This window comes from Taudactylus pleione, unplaced genomic scaffold (genome assembly GCF_031769625.1).
Source record: "Taudactylus pleione unplaced genomic scaffold, aTauple2 ptg000116l, whole genome shotgun sequence".
NCBI classification, from domain to species: domain Eukaryota; kingdom Metazoa; phylum Chordata; class Amphibia; order Anura; family Myobatrachidae; genus Taudactylus; species Taudactylus pleione.
This window is the reverse complement of record NW_028284518.1, coordinates 14,595,157-14,617,752: the sequence shown is the minus strand read 5'-3', so window position 1 is coordinate 14,617,752 and position 22,596 is coordinate 14,595,157. Positions and strand designations below refer to the sequence as shown.

Below are 22,596 nucleotides of genomic sequence, written 5' to 3'. Positions count from 1 at the left end.
ATCCCCAAGAACATCAAAACATCTCAAAATCAATAAAAAGGAAACTAGAAAAATTAGAAGAGGATGCAGAGGTTGAAAATCAAAATCAAACAAAACACAAACCTTAAACCAACAAAGTATCACAGGACAAGGTATATTTAATTTGAGCAACACGGTACTCACGGACGATCATCTCAAATTATTAGACAAAGGACTCAAATTTGCCCCCACCAACAATATCAACAAATTTAATACATATCTGGATTTACACAAATTTGCACGCAAACTTACTTTAAAAAAATATTATATGTCCACTACCCCGGCAGAAATAAGAAATTCAACAAGTATGACCACAGACCCTTTCAGACATACAAATTTGAAACCAACATCCTCCTTCTATCCTAGCCATCTTAAAGGATCACAGATTGACACCTTCATACACATGGTAGAAAAGGAGATATCACGAATAGATATAAACAAAACAAGGAACAATAACTTAACCAAAAAAGAACGCGAAACATTACAACATCTTCAAAAGACACATTCCATTGTTATAAAACCCGCAGACAAGGGAGGAGGGATAGTCATCATGAACCAGAAAGATTATCATACTGAGGCTATAAGGATACTACAGGATATTAACACATACAAACAACTAGACCAAGACCCAACAGAGCTATTCAAAAAGAAATTAGATCAACACATTCAGAAAGGCCTAACAACAGGCATCCTCACAAAATCAGAACACAAATTCATAACCACCAGCCATCCGATTATTCCAGTTTTCTACTTTTTGCCAAAAATCCACAAGAATCCAACCAATCCACCAGGAAGACCCATAATTTCGGGAATAGGATCACTCACTTCAAACTTATCACAATATTTAGATTAATTTCTTCAACCATATGTACACAAACAGAAAGCTTATCTCAAAGACACAACACAAATCCTTAACATATTACAACATATCAATTGGGAGGACGAATATTGGTTAGTCACCACAGATGTGACATCACTATATTCGATCATAGACCATGAACAAGGGATCAACAGTATCCGTTTTCATTTAGAACAGGACCCCGACTTACCACAACTGCAACTTGAATTCATCCTACAGAGTATAGAATACATCTTGAAACACAATTATGTATGGTATGACAACAAATTCTTCCTACAAACCACCGGTACAGCTATGGGCACGAGGTTTGCCCCAAGTTACGCCAACTTATTTATGAGTTGGTGGGAGGAACACAACATCTGGAAAGATCAGGAACTTGGGGCGAACCTCGTGCTCTGGAAACGGTACATAGATGACGTGATATTCATATGGAAGGGCAATGAAGAAACCCTTAACGAATTCCTAACCACCATTAACATTAATTCAAACAACCTAATTTTTACAGCTAACTATAGCAAAACTGAAGTAGTGTTCTTGGACCTTAATATTTTCATAAAAGACAAACAGATACATACAAATACGCACAAAAAAACAGTAGATGTGAATAGTTTTATTCTCTCAACGAGTTGGCACCATCCAAACTGGCTTAACGCAATACCAAAAGGCCAATTCCTACGCCTCAGAAGGAACTGCTCTAGACAGACTGATTTTTTTGAACAAAGCAAAGAGCTTTCCATACAATTTAGAGACAAAAGCTATCCAGACACCTTGATACAACAATCACTAGAAACAGTGAAGCAAAGGAACAGGGATGATCTATTGAGTTGCACGAATTCAAAACCTAATAAATCATATAATGAAGAAGTTCGCTTTATCACTCAATACTCAAAACAAAGTAGGCAATTAGAAAAAATACTACAGAAACATTGGAACATACTGAAGGAAGACGACTTACTGGCAGGCTATATAACCAACAAACCAAAAATAACCTATAGGAAGGCGCCAGACCTGAGGTCAAAACTAGTTAAGAATCACAATCCACCAACAAAAGCACAACAAACTACTCTATGCAAAGTACAAAAAGGTTTCTTTCACTGCCACTCATGTGTAGGATGTAGAAACACTGAAACAACAAGTACGAAACCAACAAAGGCGTTTAAATCATGCAGTACAGGAGAAATGCATACAATCAAGGAAACTCTCACATGTAATACCAATAACGTGGTATATCTTCTACAATGCACTTGTCCCAAACAATATGTGGTCAGAACCACTCGACCCTTAAAAATCAGGATAGCTGAACATGTAAGGAACATAAATAAAAAAACTAGAGAGCCACAACTTATCAAAACACTTCAATGAGTATCATAATCATAACCCGAAAGAGATGAGCTTTGTAGCAATACAAACTGTGAAACCCAATTGGAGAGGGGGGGATTTTGATCACTATATCAACAAGGTAGAACTAGAATGGATGTATAAACTGCAGACATTCCATCCCAGAGGCCTAAATCGTGACAACGAAATTAAATCAATAATATGTAACACGTAATCAATTACATCCTCCCAGAATGCATCACCAGCCCACTATAACTATGCATATACAAAACGGGTTAATGCTGAAGCACAGTCCCTCCATAATCAAACTAGACAGAGAGAGAGGAGCCACATACATATCTATTATTAGATGCCATAAACTTTTAGATCAAGGTGGAAGGGACCGATTATCATTACACATGTAATTATATAGAGGTAGTGATGCATTACAAACTGTTTCTACAATATACATAACCAGTATTATGGACATCATTTTCTTCAGTAAATCAAACAAAGTTCAATATACAATGTATATATGGGTGCTTATACGGTTTATATGATCTATTCATTCATATAAGATCATATTCACAATACCTAAGAATCTCCACTTTTTAATAATATAAAATAGTATAGATATATATATATATACATACACCGTAATAAAGCGGGACAGTTCCAAAAAAACTTAAACAACGCAGCCTGTCACCTTGGTAACCTGAGGCCCGTCTAAACACTATATTGGGAAGGACTAGTCCCTCCTATTACCATGGCAACACAGGGCCCATCTATACACAGTACTGGGAAATACAAGCCTCCGTTATCACCATGGCAACAAAGGGCCAGCTAAAGAACACTGATGACATCTCCCACATATCAGAGGACTTGCAGCTGTATATAAACCTATTACTGCAATATACATATATACACCATATTTAACAGGAAAGCATTAATGAGCTAAACCAGCGCAGCCTGTCACCATGGCAACCTGAGGCCCGTGTAAACACAATACTGGAAAGAACTAGCCCTTCCCCTCACAATGGCAACGTAGGGCCCGTCTATACACATTAAGTACAAGCCTTTCCCGTCACCATGGAAACATAGGGCCAATCAAAGAACACTGATGTCACTTCCCACCTATCAGAAGATTCGCAGCTGTATTTAAACCCTTCCACACCATACAGCCTACACTATATGCTCCCAGAAGAAGACCGCGAAGGTCGAAACGCGTTGGAGACGGACAATTCTAGAACACAAGTATTGCACTGCCGGACTGCCTGTATCCACCACCGAAACACCAGACCACGTATTTACTGCCAAGAAGAAGAGATCACCAAAAGCACCCCACCATCAGGATAAGAAGAAAGGACAGGAAGGTAGCCCCTCCGGGTAAGTATCCTCTGATAGGGTTCACGTCCACGGCCCCCGGCTCGTCAGAGTCAGGACCGCTGTCACGTCCCCTTCGTTTGCTGGCGCACTCTGAGCATGCCCACGACCCTGACCCTGGTTGCAGGGGCAGTGTCCGTGAGTGTGCGGCACAGTGCGCCGTAACACAGAGAGATCCCCGCTGTCGGCTCCAGCTGGATGTCCCCGGATCAGAAGAAGAATCCTCCCGGGCAACGCGCATACGGACAGATAAAAGGTACTTTGCATTAAGACTAGCGGGACGCCGTTAGATCTTTTTCAGACATTATTTATTGCTCAAAATACCATCAACAGGATAATACAGGTGGCAATACGGCTTATGTGAATTTTTCAATCATTTTTCACCTCAAGTGTTCTATACATCAGTTTGCACTATATTACCATTAATATTACTATATTGCCATTTGCTGGACATTGCATATTTTGATACCCATCGGTTCATATATATGTATGCTGACTTAACAGGACATTGGTCTCTGTTAACTTACTATTTTATATGTGACTAATCAGTACTTTTTGACATTATTAAAATTATTATTTATTTTCCACGATTCTATCAACATACTTTCATTTAGTCTAAAAGGTTGAGCGCAGCCCCTGGCTATCTTTTCATATTATCCCCATTGGATGAGGTCAGACATCCCCCAGGACAGCAGCACACCTTTTTGAAGTCTACACCATTTACTTAAAGTGCGCTAGACCAATATCCCTTATAAAATTAAACCGGAATGGGACTGGAGAAAGCAGCAGCCTGCTGAGAGTAGTAGTAGTTGAGCCAGACTAGAACCGGTACTTGAACACAGTTAGTAGGGTGCAGGTGTGGAAAACAGCATACAGCACCGGACTGCAGAGTAGATGGAATACTCAGACGCAGCAGCTTGCAGGAATCCAGCAGCACAGGTTTAGGCAGTGGATCAGTGGTAGCACTTACTCACTAGTGAGTGGGATCACTGGAAGGTAAAGAACCACACTGTTCAGACAAGGTGTTTGTGTCAAGTGCAGGCTTAAATAGGGTACTTTAGTCAGAGATAGGCACAAGTGGTCATGTCAGTGCAGTAGACAGGTAGAGACTGGATACTGGTGCTAACCTGATCAAAGGCAACATGGCTGCGCCTATGAACCTCATCAAATGGATTGACAGCGAACTGAAACAGAATAGCCCACCTTTGTAAAGGACCGCCATACAGGGTAAGAGTAACTAAGTCCCGGTTTTTGTGTCACCGGGATTTTGATAATTTTAGATTTTTTTTTGTATTATGTAGTGTGATATAATATATATGATGTACAGTAAGGCTATTCTCCCTGTGTTCACCTTTCCTTAATGTCTTACATGTGTCTACAGTATATCTCTCTTCCCAGGTAACTCTCTCTCTCACTCCCCACATGCTCTCTGTGTCTGACCACCTGCTTCTCTCTCTCATTTACTTACCACCAGCACCTCCCACTCTGGACTACCCAATAAGCCTAGCCCCTGCGCCTCTCACCCCAATTCCTCTTTGCATCTCTCAGCCCCTGCATTCCTTTCTCTCCCCTGCACCTCTCACTACCTGCTTCCCTCTCTCACCCCCCCCCCCCCACATTAGAGTGCATATTGGACAGTAATGGATGACTGCATGCGGGCATGGTGTAATAGTGAATCTAAATTATAATGGGAAGAATAGAAATCTCAGTTTTTCTACTGTTGCAAGGGTCAAATGGGTCTATACATTATCGGGGGCTGCATGCGTAAGTATCCTCCTCGCCATGGGGGATACTTATCACCGGAGCAATTCATCACTATTCCGAAAAGCAGCTGTCCCCCATATTAGTAACACTGCTACAGAAGTAGCAGCTTTACTTACCTGTCTCCGTCGCCGGCTTCTGCGCATGTGTTCATTTGGGGATTCTATACATTAATTAAATGCAATAATTATTTGCTTTGTGTGAAAGGCCAAGTTTTCTATTATAGAATACCTATTTCATGTCGCTGCAAATGCTATGTTAGTTTATATGGTTTAAGGATCCAGGCACTCTGTGTAAGTCCCCAACTCGGGATCCAACAAATGAAACCCAGACCATCATGCTTCCTCCTCCATGTTTGACAGTTGGCGTCACACACCGAGGAACCATCTTTCACCTACTTGACGGTGGACAAAACCTGCATTAGGAAGCAAAGATTTCAATTTTGATTCACTGGTCCACAAGACCTTCTTTTAGTCTTCAGCAGTCCACTTTTGATGGTGTAAGAAACTGACACATTGGGTTTCTTTGCATTTTCTGTAAAGGAGAGACCTACAATTTTAAAAATTATAATGTCTGCTTGCCTTCCACTGTTATGCTGGGTACTGGTAGATATATTGGCTAATCAATTGAGCATGGCGCGACTAGAAGCGCCTTTTAACGTGCAAGGAGGCTAGATGTATGTGGACACATCTGTAATGTCGACATTCAGAATGTTGACATACACTGCATGTCGACCTGGATATTATAGTGACATATGAAAATGGTCATAATATGGACATTGTGCATGTCGCCAGACAGCATGTCAACATAGCATTTTTTACCGTTTTAGAACCATACCCTAACCGCAGCCTAAAACTGACTCTAACTGCAGCCTAAACCTAACAGCAATGTGTAACATTCTAGTGTTGACATTCTAAATGTTGATAAAATATTTACATATCATATTACAGGTTGAGTCTCCAGTATCCAAAATGCTTTGGGACCAGGAGTATTTTAGATATCGGAATATTTCGTATTTTGGAATATGTACATACCATTATCAAATATCTTGGGAAAGGGACCCAAATCTAAGCACAGAATGCATTTATGTATCATATACACCTTATACACACAGCCTGCAGGTAATTCTATACAATATTTTCAATAATTTTGTGGCTTAAACAAAATTTGTGTACAAACGTGAAATCATTTATGTTTCATATACACCTTATACACAAAGCCTGAAGATAATTTTGTACAATATTTTTAATAATTTTGTGCCTTAAATAAAGTTTGTTTGCTTTGAATCTTCAAAAAGTAAAGGTTTCACTATCTCAGTCATGCTAAAAAAAAAATCAGTATTTTTCGGAATATTCCATAATTCTGAATATTTGGATATGGGAGATTCAACCTGCGTACAGACAGAGGGTTTGTAATCAAGTAATCAAAAGCAGTTGGGACCCCTGTAGGAATGTACAAACTTCAGCTTTTAAGGCTTAATTTACTTTCATTAGCTCAGAACAGCTATAAGTTCTTAATCCGTTACTTGTTCCATGAAAAATACCTTTTTAATACTTTAACTGTAAGTTTTATTTTTCAGTTTTAACTAACCAAAACTTTTTTTTTATTTTACCTCCAGCAATTAACTGCTTACCTTTATACCATTTCAGGTTACTAACAACTTGAATTGCTTAAATGTCAATAACAACTTGAAAGATGAGCGTATTTTCACCAGTAATGCATGTAGTAAAAAGTACTAATAATTAATAGTATGCCGGACTCTGCAAAATTAATAAACTACATACAATATACATGTAAGAAAATAAATATTTTGTTATTCCCATATACATAATCAATTTGATATACTTTTTGAAAACAGACTGGGATAGTTTTATGTGTAAGACCTATATCCATCAAACAGTAGTGTTTATTTCCTATTTGGAAAGGCTCTAAGATCATCTGTACCTTACACATTTCTGCTGTTGAGGTGTACTATATTGATTAATTTTACAATCCTTTGTTTACGTAAATTTATGAACCATCAGATGGCAATTACTGACAGATTTTTCTGTCTCTTTAGTGTATTCATTGGAATTGCAATAAAAATTTTATTCTAAATCTTTAATACTAAGCTTCTCAATTTTTTTTTGCCTTTGATTGCAGCTGGTGCTCATGACAAAATTGGATGGGCATTTGGTCTTGGATTAGAGAGGCTGGCAATGATCCTGTACAGTATTCCTGACATCCGCTTGTTCTGGAGTGAAAATGAGCTCTTCCTAAAACAATTCCATGTGTCTAACATCAATGAGAGAGTGCAATATCAGGTAACCCATGCACGCAAACTTAATCCAGTAAATATACATTTTAATTACATTATGATTCACTAATTTTCCTCACACTCCATAGAGGTGTGTAAGGAAATGAGTGATGCTTACTTACAGTAATAAGCGGTATGAATGTTATTCTGTAGGTTGATGAGATGTTTAATATATGCACCTTGTTATTTAGCTGGGGGCAATCAAGAAGAGTGCATACTAAAGTAATTGTTCTCCAAGTGTAAATTTAGACTAAATGTATTTAGAAAATCTAAAGTTTGTAATTTTTTAAAATTGCACTTTTATAGAGCTCAAAATACTTATTACAGTAGTTTAAAGTCAATCTCTCTGATAACATATTTTCTGATTTGTATTGTATACTGTAATTGTTTTTATGATGTCCAGAAAAATAATTTTGCAAACCTAAGGTCAATAAATGCTTTACAGCCATTTCATGTGACACCGTTTGGTATGTCTGCTCTCCAAATCAGTGATGGAAAATTAGATGTTGTTGCAAATACCAAACTTAGGCCCTCATTCAGAGCCGTACGCTCTGAGCAGAGCGCACGCTCTGAATGAGGGCCGCCCTCCATGAAAATGGAGCGTCCTTCTGGACGCTCATATAGCTGTGGGTCACCTCCCACAGCCTATACGAGCGTGCATTTTGATGGCCGCGATGGTCGTGACCATCGCGACCATCGAAACTGCGAGCCGGAGCCTGCGGTGCAAGCTCCGGAGTGATTTTGGCTCTATCAGAGCCAAAATCACTCCCACTGACATCACTAGTGATGTCAGTGGGCCGGCTTCTGACGGGAGGCGTTCCCGTGGGAACGCCCCCGTCAGGGAGGCACGCCTACCAAAGGGGGCGTGCTGTCAATCAACATCGACAGCACGCCCCCTTTGATCAGACACAACGAGCGAAGGACTTTCCTTCGCTCGTCGCGTCTGGCGCATGCGCACGACGGAGCTCCCTCCGTCGTGCGCATGCTCAGTGCAGAACATCGACCCACTTGCGAGCGGACAGCCGCTCGCGAGTGGGTCTGAATCAGGGCCTTAGTGTGCTTCTTGAGTACAATACTTAATACTGATTAACTAGAGCCGTGTTCCACACCCTTAGGGCTATTTCACACTTGCACGGTTTTGGCCGGCCGGCCAAAAAACAGGCAGAAGCCAGATGTTTTTTCCAGGCACTCAGTGTCTTTCACATGTAATGGTTTTGAGAAGTTTTTAATGTGTTTATTTTTCCCTTCTTCTACTGGGCATGCGCAGCAGCAACAGCAACTGCAGTACAAGCCGGCCGGTGTGCGTGTAAGGAAACATTGTTTCCTATACTCAACTGTCTTGCTTGGACTGCATAGACATGGCATTGCAGTCGTCCAGCTACGTGGATATCCCCGGCTGTTACACGGTGACTGTGCCGTGCCCATGCCGTGTGAAAGGACCCACCAGGTTCCTTGTTTATAAATTTTACACCCTGCAAAAAAACATCCTTTTTTTGCCGGATTGCCAAAACCGGCAAAAAACCGGCAGGTGTGAAATAGGCCTTACTTGCATTGACTTTCTTGCAGCAGTGTCATCTATCATGACAGCTGTTGTGAGTTCACATTTATCGAAAGTTCACTGAGACGTCCTTGCTCCATAGTTGATCTCAGGTTACAATCAGTTTGAGCTTAGAGAAGCTACAGTAAAGTTTCTGACAGGTGTTTTTTATACAGGGAATTCAATAGCTCCATATTTATCATGTTTTTGAATGTAAAATGGGAGTAAATTTTGTATTTACACTGCAAGTTCCCTGCCATCAATATCTTGCTGTCCGTTAATTGTTAGAGCAGTGCTCAAGGTTTACTGTAGCAACTCTTCTTTTGCCATGTTGGGGAAGTTGAAGATCTCTCCAAATTTGTCACTAACGTCTCCCAGCGTCTGAAATCTCTGATCAATTGAAGAGAGGGTTTCATCTACTAGCATATTTAAAAAATAAGTTATTTTTCTAAGCGCATCACCAATAGGACCCCTTAGTGTCTCTGTAGTACTACTGATAAGAGGTCACATCTGCTGTCATGGCCTCTTGCCAATGTGTGCTGGGTGACGTGGAGACAGGCCATCGTGTTGGGTGGGGACCCTCATGGAGCAGTGGCACCCTAAGCATATAGGCATTAGCATACATGGCCTGTGCTCAGAGTTATCTCTGTTTGGTAGCTCTAATTACATGAGGCTTTATGTGGCTCAACACCACTTTTATTTTAAATCATTTTTATTGAAACTCCATATATAATATACAGAAAAAAGAAGGATAATTAATACAATTCTAGTTTAACATCTGAAAACAGAATTGTTGAAAAGATCATACAAAATCATCACAATTATAATATATAATCCATTAAAATAATTAGCAGAACAAAACTAATTTAGTCATCCTATGAAACAGTAAAAGAAGTCCCCATAAGGTTCCCAGTTAAATTTTACAGAAAATGGGATAATAGGAGTCATGAGACGAGACCGAGACCCAGTAAACCCCAACCAAAAGTAAAATGATAAATAAATATAAATGTTCACCTAAGTATGACATATACACAAGCAACTGCATAACATATATACATGTGTACGAACATATCTTTCTATAGATTCTACTTTAAAATTAAAATTCCAAGGTGATTGGAGGGTCATTAGATAGTTCACGGAGGTTATACCATTGAGTATTCCTAAATGACGCGTGGATATGTTTCCGGAAATCAACAGGCAAGATATAACTCTCCCATGTGTCAAAAAATTTAGAGACAAAGGCCCTCATTCAGAGCCGCTCGTTAGCGGCAGTACGCTCGTTCCGAGCGATGTTTGCACATCTGCGCATGCGTACGGTTTTTAGTACGCATGCGCGAACCAGTCAGTGCGGCCGAAAATCGTTTGTACGCTATATAGCGAGTGCCTGCTATTTTGAGTGACAGAATGAGGCGTATGTGGGTGGTAACAGGGGATGGTGCTTGAAAATGGGGAGTGGAGATCCGAACGCAGGCGTGCTTAAAGGTCAAAACGGACGTTTTATGGGTGTGTATATTTAAAACAGCAGCGTCATTGACCACGTCACTGGGTTATTTTAGAGCCAGAACTGCTCGCAAATTTGTGGTAGCAAACACCAACCACAAGAATAGCGAGCAGTTCATACGCTGGTCGATGTACTCGATTAATCTAATAAATAGCGGACATGACGTAGGATGCGAGCGGCCAGGGGGCGTTTTTAACAAATAAACGAGCGTATGTTTTGCTCGCTCGTTCAGACTTAGAGGTGTGAACAGACTACAATGTGCGTACGGATCATTTGAATAGCCACCCCTTGTTTTTAAACGAACGACCGCAAATAGCGAACGGCTCTGAATGAGGGCCAAAGACCTCCTTTTCTAACGTGGCTTCTGTCCAATCCATGTTAAACAAATGAAAAAGCTTTTCTTTAAATAATTTCAAAGTAGGAGGGGAAACACTTATCCAGGCTTGTAAGATGGCTTTGCGAGCTACCGCACTGATTATCAATAATAATTGTTTACAGCCTTTCGTCACTCTCTGACCCTTCGGTAATATTCCAAACAATGCCCACTCATTAGTAAAGGGAAGACAATTCACCAAATTATTAAAAGCATATTTACGAACTTTTAATCAAAATATTCTGAGAAGAGGGCATTTCCAGAAATAGTGATATAGATGAGGGCGACTTCGTCATTCCCGCCCTAAATTGTCTGTGAGGAGAAAAATATGACCTGTGAAGTAAATTTAAAAACATCTCTTGGTATTGAACCGCCAGAAGTAATTTCCTAGATGTGGCTAACATTTTATTTAAAGTATCACAAGAGAGAGAGGGCATGTCGACCGGCCATCTACTCATGCCTGTACGTATTTGGGCATAATCAATTTGTGTTCTCAAGAAAGAGTAGTAAATGGAAAGTGTATGACTAGAAGTTGGGGGAGACAAAAGCATCCTATCTAATGGGTTATTGCAATCAACATCAGAAAACCATTTAGTAGTTGCAAAAATGTAATGTTTTGCTTCCATGTATGTGAGGGTACAAATATAGGAAGAAGAAAAGAAATTCCTTTATGGGACACTCACAAATCTGAATGTATATTATTATAATGTTTTTCGGGGAAATAACATGTAAACTAAAATATAACTTTTATTATTCTTATCTAAAATATTAAAGTTGCGAAATATGAATAAATTAAAATAAAATTCTCAACCACTGTATGTTGTCTATATTAATGCCTCTGGGGGTCTTTCAGACCCACTCGCGAGCGGCAGGACGCTTGCAAGCGGGTCGATGTTCCCCACTGCGCATGCGCACGATGGAGGGAGCTCCGTCGTGCGCATGCGCGAGACCCGGTGAGCGACGGGCCCACCATCGCTCCAGGTCTCGCACCAAAGGGGGCGTGCTGTCGATGTTGATTGACAGCACGCCCCCTTTGGTGGGCGTGCCGGGGGCGTGCCTGCCAGACGGAGGCGTTCCCATGGGAACGCCTACCGTCTCAAGCCGGCCCCACTGACATCACTAGTGATGTCAGTGGGAGTGATTTGGGCTCTGATAGAGCCAAAATCACTCCAGGGCTTGCGGCAGCGAGACCCTACTGCAGGGTTTCCGTCGCAAGCCCGATGGTCGCGATGGTCAAGACCATCGCGACCATCATCATGGACGCTCGCTATAGCTGTGGGTGGTAACCCACAGCTATGCGAGCGACCATGAGGACGCTCCAAAAAAGGTAGGAGGGCCCTGATTCAGAGCGAGCGCTCTGGTCAGAGCGTTCAGCTCTGAATCAGGCCCTCTGTCTGTACTTCCAATTTACATAGCGCAATGGCCTAATAGTCTATTAGTCAGACGGTTGTCTATAGAATATGGGACATATGATAGTGAAACTACTCAATAGTAGGTTAGTTAGCAATATCGCCGTTTAGTAGATAGGATTTCACTAATACTCTACATGACATTGAGTATAATCAGTGCCGCTGGGTTAGGCAGAGTGATAGTACTTTTAAATAGAATTTTATTGACACATATTTATAGGATAATTGTTTATAACACTAAATCCTTAGTCAAGGAACAAACAACTTGTTTGTCCCTCTCCTGTCTCCACAGTCAAATACATATTGTGAATCACAGGGTTAATTTATTAGACTGATATTAGTTCCCTCTATTGAATAGGAATGATCTCAATCTTAAACTCACATGTGAAACTAGTCAGACGGAAGTAACTTTTCTGGATGTTAAAATTCAAAGGATGCCTGATGGCAGAATCCAAACTGATTTATATCGAAAGAATACAGCAACGAATAGTGTGTTACATAACACCAGCGCACACTTTCCGCCGGTTCTGAGAGGGATCCCCAAGGGTGAATTTTTACGTTTAAGGAGAAATTGCTCAAATACTGATCTCTTTCACGCAAGATCAGATGAGCTGAGGGAAAGATTGATACACATTGGATATAGTAAGAGAGCAATTAAAAAGGCTAAACATCATGCCTTGCAGAAGGACAGAAACTCCATACTGTATCCAAATAGGACCAATATGAAAAAGGAGGATAATTCATTTTCTATTTCCTGTATTTGTACTGTTGTTTGATTCCAGGGTGAACCTCCATTGAAAATATATTATTTTCATCATATTTTTAAAATAGGGAAAGATCTGATATATAACTGTATATTTCTGTGCAGGTAATTCATCTTTTTTTCTTGCATATGTATGTGAGGGTGTAGGAATGAAATGTAGGGAACTTTTCTATCGTTTGAGAGCAGGTTAAGGGCCGTTTAGCATGCTTATGTAATAGGGCATCAATTGTTTTCAAACCCTCTCCTGTAGCTTCGTAAAGGGGAAAGACGCCAGACCATGTTGAAAATCTGGATTATCCAGGAAAAATGAAAAAAATCATTTGTGGGAGTTTAAGTTATGTTTATGTCTTAAAATTGCCATATTTTATGTGTGGACCATAAAAGTGGGTTTTCTCGCAGTTGTATCGAAACTTCAGCAATATTGATGCAGAAACCCTAGCAAGCCACAATCTAGTAAAAATGCTCTTCAATCTAAGTGGTTGCATACATATCCTGTCCATGTAGCCAATCCTTAAGGTGTCTCATTATGGCTGCATGGTTATAATGCAATACATTTGGGACATTAATTTCCCCATTATATTTGGTCTGTTGTAACTTAAAAAGACCAATGCAAAGTCGTTTAGCCCCCCATATAAATTTTGAAATAGTGAATGTAATAATTGTAAGTCCTTCTGAGAAAACAATATTGGGAGTGATTGAATTAATTATAATAACCTAGGAAATGTCACCATTTTAATCAAACTTGCTACGCCCATATAAGACAATAAAAGATGACCCCAGCCCTCCAACTCACTGGACATTTGAGAAATAGCCTTAGATATATTAAGGTGGTATAACTCAGGCAACATTTTTGGAAGCTGAATGCCCAAATATTCAATAGAGGACTTGGCCCAAGTGACAGGCAAATGATAACTGCAATGTGGTGTGTGGATGCGTGGGTGTAAATAAACGCCAATGGATTTAGATACAGTAGATTGACTATATAACCTGAAATGGCTCCAAAATCCCCCAGCCTGTCCAATATCAACTCCAAGGTATCCCTGGGATTATCAATACCTGTATATAGGAGTACATTGTCTGCATCAACACCACTTTTATATTTAAGTGGAGTTCATAAAGAAAAAAGCTTGCTGTTTATTGTACACGGTTAAAATGTAACATTCTAATGTGTAACTATTAGTCTACTCCCTTAATTTTATGTTTAACCAATTTCGTATAGTGCTACACTCAGTGCCAGATTAAGGTCCACATGGGCATGAAACTGAAATTTATGAAGGGCCTATTGTATGCTAATGCTGGAAGTGTGACTAGTGATGTGAGGAATGTGATCAGTGTTAGGTAGTGTAGAGAGGGCTTGTGAAACCTTCCACTCAACGCCATCCTTGAACAAATTGGTGTCCTAGGTAAAATTTCAGCTGGTGCCCACCACCCCTCCTTCCCCAGAAATAGGTTCCACTAAAAGAAGCAGTGTTGCATCAAACACGGTGTGCTTAATTGTTCCCCCTCAACATCTCACATTTTGTGATCCCATTTCCCATGCTGTTTACTCCCCTTTTACCCCTTCCACATCCCACACTGTGTGCTCCCGTTTCCCCCTCCACATCTCATGCTATGTGCTCCCATTTCCCCTCTACATCCTACGCTGTGTGTATCACTGTGCCCCCTCCACATCCCATGCTGTGTGCTCCCGTTTCTCCCTTCATATCCCAGCCTGTGTTGTTCCCTGTTCACCTACACCACATGCTGTGTGCCCCTCTGTTCCCCTACATTCCATACTGTGTGCTCCCCTGTTCCCCTACATCCCATACTGTGTGCTCCTCTGTTCCCCTACGTCCCATGATGTGTGCTCCTGTTATCTTACATCCCATACTATGTGCACCCCTGTTCCCCTTCATCCCATACTGTGTGCTCCCCTGTTCCCCTATATCCCATACTGTGTGCTCCCTTGTTCCCCTATATCCCATAATGTGTGCTCCCCTGTGGCCCCTATATCCCATACTGTGTGCTCCCCTGTTCCTCTATATCCCATACTGTGTGCTCCCCTGTTCCGCTACATCCCATACTGTGTGCTCCCCTGTTCCGCTACATCCCAAACTGTGCTTCCCTGTTCCCCTACATCCCATACTATGTGCACCCCTGTTCCCCTTCATCCCATACTGTGTGCCCCTCTGTTCCCCTACATCCCATACTGTGTGCTCCCCTGTTCCCCTATATCCCATACTGTGTGCTCCCCTGTTCCCCTATATCCCATACTGTGTGCTCCCCTGTTCCCCTATATCCCATACTGTGTGCTCCCCTGTTCCGCTACATCCCATACTGTGTGCTCCCCTGTACCGCTACATCCCAAACTGTGCTTCCCTGTTCCCCTACATCCCATACTATGTGCACCCCTGTTCCCCTTCATCCCATACTGTGTGCTCCCCTGTTCCCTATATCCCATACTGTGTGCGCCCCTGTTCCCCTACATCCCATACTGTGCTTCCCTGTTCCCCCTACATCCCATACTATGTGCACCCCTGTTCCCCTTCATCCCATACTGTGTGCTCCCCTGTTCCCCTACATCCCATACTGTGCTTCCCTGTTCCCCTACATCCCATACTATGTGCTCCCCTGTTCCCCTACATCCCATACAGTGTGCTCCCCTGTTCCCTTACATCCCATACTGTGTGCTCCTGTTATCCTACATCCCACATTGTGTGCTCCTGTTCCCCCCTCCATATCCCACACTGTGTAGTCCTGTTCCCCTTCCACATCCCACAATGTGCACCCCCCTGTTCTCATCCAAATCCCATGCTGTGTGCGCTCCCCTGCTCCATAGGGTATGTCTATTCTCACAGCTCCCCTCCATCCCCCTGCTGCTGGTTCTTCCCCCTCCTCCACATTGATCATCTTGCATTCTGTGTTCCCCTCTCCCAGCGGCTGTGCCTCCCCCCCCAGTCTGCAATGCACTTACTTTACAATGTCTTGTATCCTGTGGGCCTGTTTACATGGGGACGCTTGGCGCTACAGCTCCATCCGCCCCATTGTTAATTTGGCCCTGGCTACGCTAGTGAGAATGAAATATGAAATAGCTCAATGGGTTTGGTGCATGCAAAGTAAAAATTATATTTTAATATTTTATTTAATGGTACAGATAATTTCATATATTTCTTTGTCTTATTTCCTGATGCTATTTACGATCCTTAAATTCCAAACCTTAAATGTGGGTACACATTAGATGATATGTCGCCCAATCCTGCGGATCGGGCTGACATTGTCCACATGGGCAAGTGTGTACGCACTATGTCAGACCATGCTCCAGCGAGGTCATTCTTCGCATCGACAGATCAAGCGTACATGCTAATTAATCTGTCAATTTGATAAATAAGCCTATTCACTTGGATGCGGAATGATATACTGTATATCATGTGGTCGTTCACCAGATCGTGTGGTTTGTATGGACCGCACGATATGTCGTCCATCACATTGTAGGTCGGCTGTTTATCCTGCTTTAATTAGAATCTCATTAGACATATTCTTAATGTTGTTAATTACCCTGTACTGGAATCTTACCCAATAGTAGAGATAATATGGTATGTGCACAGAGTGGAGCATATAATTTCTCACTCTTCAATAAATTTTCAGCCATTTGGTGCCTTTGGTTCAGTCATCATGGAGCTCCTGCACCACTAAATATTGGTTTATAACTAAACTTTCAGTATCTGCAGATGTAAAAACAATCCAAATCCCTTCAATATGGGTAGTAAAAGGAAAACTAACGCTTAGGTACATATGTGTCGGTAGAATTACAATAGGAGTCTTTCTAGATACAAGTAATCCACACTGTCATTGCTAGTTCAATTCTCAGTTATTTCTCTAAGCCTGGAATAGATAGTATTTCATAAAAGCAACTATCATTTCCAGTAATGTTAATAAATGACGAGTTTTGCGAGTCGCAGCCAACTTCATCAGATAGGAAACTTCTAGATGCTGTTCTGGAATGCAAGTAGGAGACCAGAGTAGTTTTAGTGAGAAATCCACAAATAATAGTTCCACTGCGCACAGGAACAACCAACACTCAGCTTGGCCAATCAAAGCCCAGAGTTCCTTTCTGCTCCTGTGGACAGCATTTTTCTATCTGATGAAGCAGGCGGCGACAAATGAAACGCTTCATTTGTTTTTACATTATTGGTAACTATAATCACTTTTATGAAATAGCATCTACTTCAATCTTGGAGAAGTAAATGGGAATTGCAGTAACCATAACAGTATTGGATTACTTGCATCCAAAAAGACTGCTATGGTAATTCTACCTGCACACCTGCATCTATGAGATATGTTTCCTTTTAATATCTGTAGGAAACTGTAGTTCAGAATTGTTAAAATTTTAATCTAATTGTCTCACCTCACCATCCAATCCCTATCCATTGTTAATAAAATTACTCCTTTGTAGATTATATGCCTTCTATTTTGTATTAAAAAATATTCAGATTGTCTTCTGTGTTTAGTAATGGTATTATTAATGGCTTTAACATATTTTTAACTCTGAATGTTTGTTGTGCATGAATAATTAAACTTTGTGTTGTTCATAACTTTGTTACCTTCCTCCTTTTTTGCCTTTTTCCTTTCCATACCTTCCCTTACTCCTGAATATATATTTAAAATTTCAATAAAACATTATTTCCAATTTCTTATTATATAGAATAGTTTTTTAGATATTCTGGTAGACTTAGGGGGGAATTCAATTAGACCCAATAAGTTTTCGGCCAAATAAAACAGGATTTTAGTGCTTGAATTGCCTTTGGGTTATTCAATTAGATCCCGTTTTTTTCACTTGAAAAAATATCTGTTTTTGGGCGAATACACATAGGATCCGTGATAAGTTCACGGATCCTATGTGTTAACACCGGCTCCTGTCCAAAAACAGATAGTTATCTGCACCCCCCCTCCCCACACACACGCACACATATCCTATGCCGCCCCTCTTACCCGTCAGCAGCCCAGCACACTCAGCTGTGTGCTATGCTGCAGTAGGACTAGGGAGACTGCTGCAGTAGGACTAGGGAAACTGCGGCGCTGGTAGTACTAGTAGTTTTGTTTTCTAAGGGGGACATGTCCATGCCTCCCCGATAAATGCCGTCTTTGGGGCTTATTGAATTAGCCTGGGGGATCAATTAACCAGCGGTAGTGTATCGCGACTTATTGAATTCCCCCCCTTAAGCGCTAAGAAATAATAATGTTGATCTAGTAGAAGTACATAATAACAAATGTAATTCGTAAACCCAATACATGTATCTTTATACGCCATAAAACACAGTGAATAAGTATTTAAAGTAATAAGTATATTTATAAAAACAGGCAAATCCCTTCTTCAAGTTACTATAGAAGTCACCTGCAAAGCAGACAGAACATCTATCATACAGCAAACTGTCCTAGCACATACACCTTGGTTGCATTTCAAAACTGTATCTGCAGGGTCAGAACTATGGGACACAATGGAGGCGCCTGCCACCGGACACCAGCACTGAAGGGGCTCCTCCTCCATTACCCACAACATATTCACACAATTTAGGGCTGTAAGGGCGGTATTCAATTGTTTTGCCCCACTACGTGCCCGACAGGAGCTATTCAATTGTTGCTCCTGTTGGGCACGATCAGCTGCCGGCGCACCATTTCAGCTCACACCTCCCAGGGTGTGCAAACTGAAATGGGCGAAAACTGACCTGTTTAGACACCCAAATGTCCACTATGGGCGCGATCAGCACGAAAATTTGCAATTTTTGAATAGTGCCTCGCGGTCTCCCATCACTTTAGACGGGAGATCGGGTGTGGTATAACAATTGAATACCGCCCTAACTATGTACCCGAAGTGTACCGTCACAGCCGCGTCAGACCATCAGCTGCCGCCTCAGTCTATCTATAGCCTGTCCCTGCTCATTGGTGTCGCTCCTCAGCACCACACGGCCACAACTCTCTGTCCTACTCCTCCACCGCTCAGACCGATGCAGCAGTCCCGGCGGATCCCCTGACCAACAACTCCCCATCCCACTCTTCCCTGGGGACAGCCCTATCTGTGGACCTGTGCAGCAGTCCCGGCACCCCCCACACCCACAACTCTCTGTCCCACTCCTCGCTGACGGCAGCCCTAGCTGTGGACCCGTGCAGCAGAGTCTGAGTGGCTGGCCCGAGGATAAGCATGGCTGCAGATCTGCTTCCAGGAGTTGGATGTCAACAAGGATTCCTCGAACTGAGCTGCGGTAAAAGAGGGCATTGGAGGCAGGGACCTGGGGCACCAGAGACTGGGGGGGGTCAGATCTTAGGTGGAACAACTTCCCAGCATGTGATGCAGTCGGCAGTAGACTTGACTTTTTGTAATTTGTAGTCCCACCACAGTGGCAGTCTTGCAGTATCTTGACTTAACTCAGTCCTCAAAGCCACCACATCGGGTGGTTTTCCCCTCCATCAGTTGTATCAGGAGGGCTTCCTACCCCACATCAGGTGGTTTTCCCCTCCATCAGGGGTATCAGGAGGGCTCCCCATCCCACATCAGGTGGCTTTCACCTCTATCAGGAGGACTCTGAGATAATTGCACCATACAGGTCACTATCTTATCTGTGATTAATGCATACAGATGTTCTCACATACATCTATCCTCCCTGTGACACATAACGTGTGAGTGCAGAGTGACTCGTTAGCGTCGAGCATCCTTTCGTGAGAATTTTTCCCTTCAAATGCGTCTTATTCAAACGAGGACGCACAAGCAGCTTCTGCTGATTAAAATGATATGCAGCATGCCTAAATTCTGTGTGCAACTGCAGGTGTATCTGCATGTGAAATGCTACACTACAGTGTCAGCGGCTGTGATGGGAGGGGGGGGCTCCAACTTATAACTTGCCTCCGGGAGTCTGGGATGAATTTACGCCACTGTGTATTTGAGTTCAAGGCTCCTTATCTCTCTTCCAGACTAAACTGATATGTTGCCTTTATGCTCCATTCTGTGTTTCTTTCCTTCTAAGCAGCTTTGACATTCTGTAGCGAAAGGCTTTTCAAAGTGATCCTCTCTACTGTCGACTTTTGCAGCCTTTATCATGACACTGACATTTCAAGAGAAATATTCTCCCTTATGAGCTAATATCAGGCATATACAATCTTTTTATTTCTTTATTTCTGTATATCCTCATTAGGTGTACAATGCAATCCATCAGTGATCTTGTTTTGGTTAGAAAAGTAAACATAAGTTTATTATTTGTCATGAGTCATGCAATTTCTTTGCCGTGTGTGAACAAAGCTGTCCTATAAATATAATTTACTGTGATCAAAAGGTTTTATTAATGTTATTAAATAGCTTTGAAGTACGTAGCAACATTTCTCTACTTACATTTATGAATCTAATATAATACTATGACTGTATTTACTATATAGAGCTTTTGAATGTGTTATTTACTTTCAGAGTTTTGGGTGCTTTTAAATGTGAGAAAATAATCAATTATTCACAGTTCTTTAAGAAATGGAAAGGATGGTACAAATTTTACTCTGCACTGAAATGCAATATAGCTGATTGCCATAGAAACCTATCTTGTGGTTAACGAAGAACATATGTAAAAAATGAATTAATTGCAATAAGATTTGTTATACTTATAATAAATATATATATACATACATATATATATATATATATATATATATATATATACAGGTTGAGTCTTCGATATCCAAATATTCCAAAATACAGGATTTTTTTAGTATGATCGAGATAGTGACACCTGTGCTTTTTGATGTTTCAGTGTACACAAACTTTGTTTTAGACACAAAATTATTGAAAATATTGTATAAAATTACCGTCAGGCTTTATGTATTAGGTGTATATGAAACATAAATGAATTTCATGTATGTCCACAGACTTTGTTTGAGCCACAAAATTATTGGAAATATTGTACAAAATTACCTGCAGGCTGTGTTTATAAGGTGTATATAAAACACAAATGCATTCTGTGTTTAGGTTTGGGTCCCATTCCCAAGATATTTCACAATGGTATGCAAATATTCCAAAATACGGAAAATTCTTGTATCCAAAATAACCCTGGTCCTAAGCATTTTCTGTGAATTAGCAGCTCCACTATTTTGTGAGTGACTGCAATCTCACTCTGTGAGAGTGCTAAATCTGCAGTTCACCACAGGGTTTCATGGCATACCATATTTGTATTGCGCAAGGAACACGTCCATTAAGGCGTCAGCCTTAATGATGGGAATTTCATTGCTTTTTTAAGTTTTAGTGTCAGAAATTCAGTAGGTTTTTTGAAATTTCAGATCATGTCTAAGAAGCCTTAATGGAACACGTGAAACTGTAAGGTTTTTTGTCTGTGGAATTTAATTTTTTATTTTACATCTGTGTAAAAAAAAAATATTCAGAGATGCACCTGAGATGTAAAATAAATAAATAAGACACAGATGCATGGAAGGATCAGTGAGATCCGTCCATCCATCTGTATTAAAAAAATTAAAACAAGTGAAAATAAAAATAAAATGGCATGTCTCTCCCCCCCCCCCCCCCCCCCCTCTAAAGCACAACCCAGGCCGGGGATCCCTGGGGGGGAGACCCCCCAATAAAGGGGTCCCCCTCTCCAGGACACCCTAGGCTATCCCTGGCACCCTTGACCGGGTTGATCATGAAAACTTAAATTAAAAAATGGTGTGCCCCACCCCAAAACACAACCAGTTCGGGCTTTTCACAGCCAGTCCTGGTTGTGCTTTATATTTAACAACTAAAATCTGCTTTCAGAGATTTGTTTACGACCAACTAAAGTCAAAAATGCTTATGTTCTATGCAAAAGCTCTATTATACCAAGTATCTGACCTTGCTAAGGGTGGGATCACACAGGCACATTCACAGTAGTTGCTTTCCAGCTTCAGAAGCACGGGTGTGGTAAAAAAGGTCGACACCACAAGGTCAACTGGTTCTGCATGTCAAGAGTCAATAGGTGGACCATCATTCTGTAGACATTTTTTTAGGGTGACAGGGTTAAAAGCCGATATTTACCATGATGACATTAAAATCGTTTATCTTATCCATCTCAATATTCAATAACAGAGTTCGTCTCTTCTCCCATCTACTGTTCAGATGAGGCGAAGGGTTAGGACATAAACCTTTCCCAGTTTATGGTGAGTGTTGGAACACGTAGGACAGGGTAAATTTTGCACTCATAACATATATTCCCTTTTCCTATAGCTCCTTAACAAAGGTCAGGGAAAATGGAATGCCATCCAAACTGGTTAAATGTTAAATAGCACTCACCAAAGAGATACCAACAATTACACTCCTTTCTGAGTTTTTTGTACCCATTCTGTACCTCTGAAACATTATATATATATATATATATATATATATATATATATATATATA

The 22,596-nt window shown here is 41.1% G+C and overlaps 1 protein-coding gene across 3 annotated transcripts in view; it reads left to right on the top strand.

Moving 5' to 3' along the window:
• The window catches only part of FARS2 (phenylalanyl-tRNA synthetase 2, mitochondrial), a 551,321-nt gene that overhangs the window by 296,164 nt on the left and 232,561 nt on the right, over positions 1–22,596 (top strand). For all 3 annotated transcript variants that reach the window (XM_088471693.1, XM_088471694.1, XM_088471695.1), the window contains one exon: positions 7,481–7,641. In XM_088471693.1, coding sequence (XP_088327819.1) covers positions 7,481–7,641 — 161 coding nt within the window. The remainder of the gene's footprint in view (positions 1–7,480; positions 7,642–22,596) is intronic.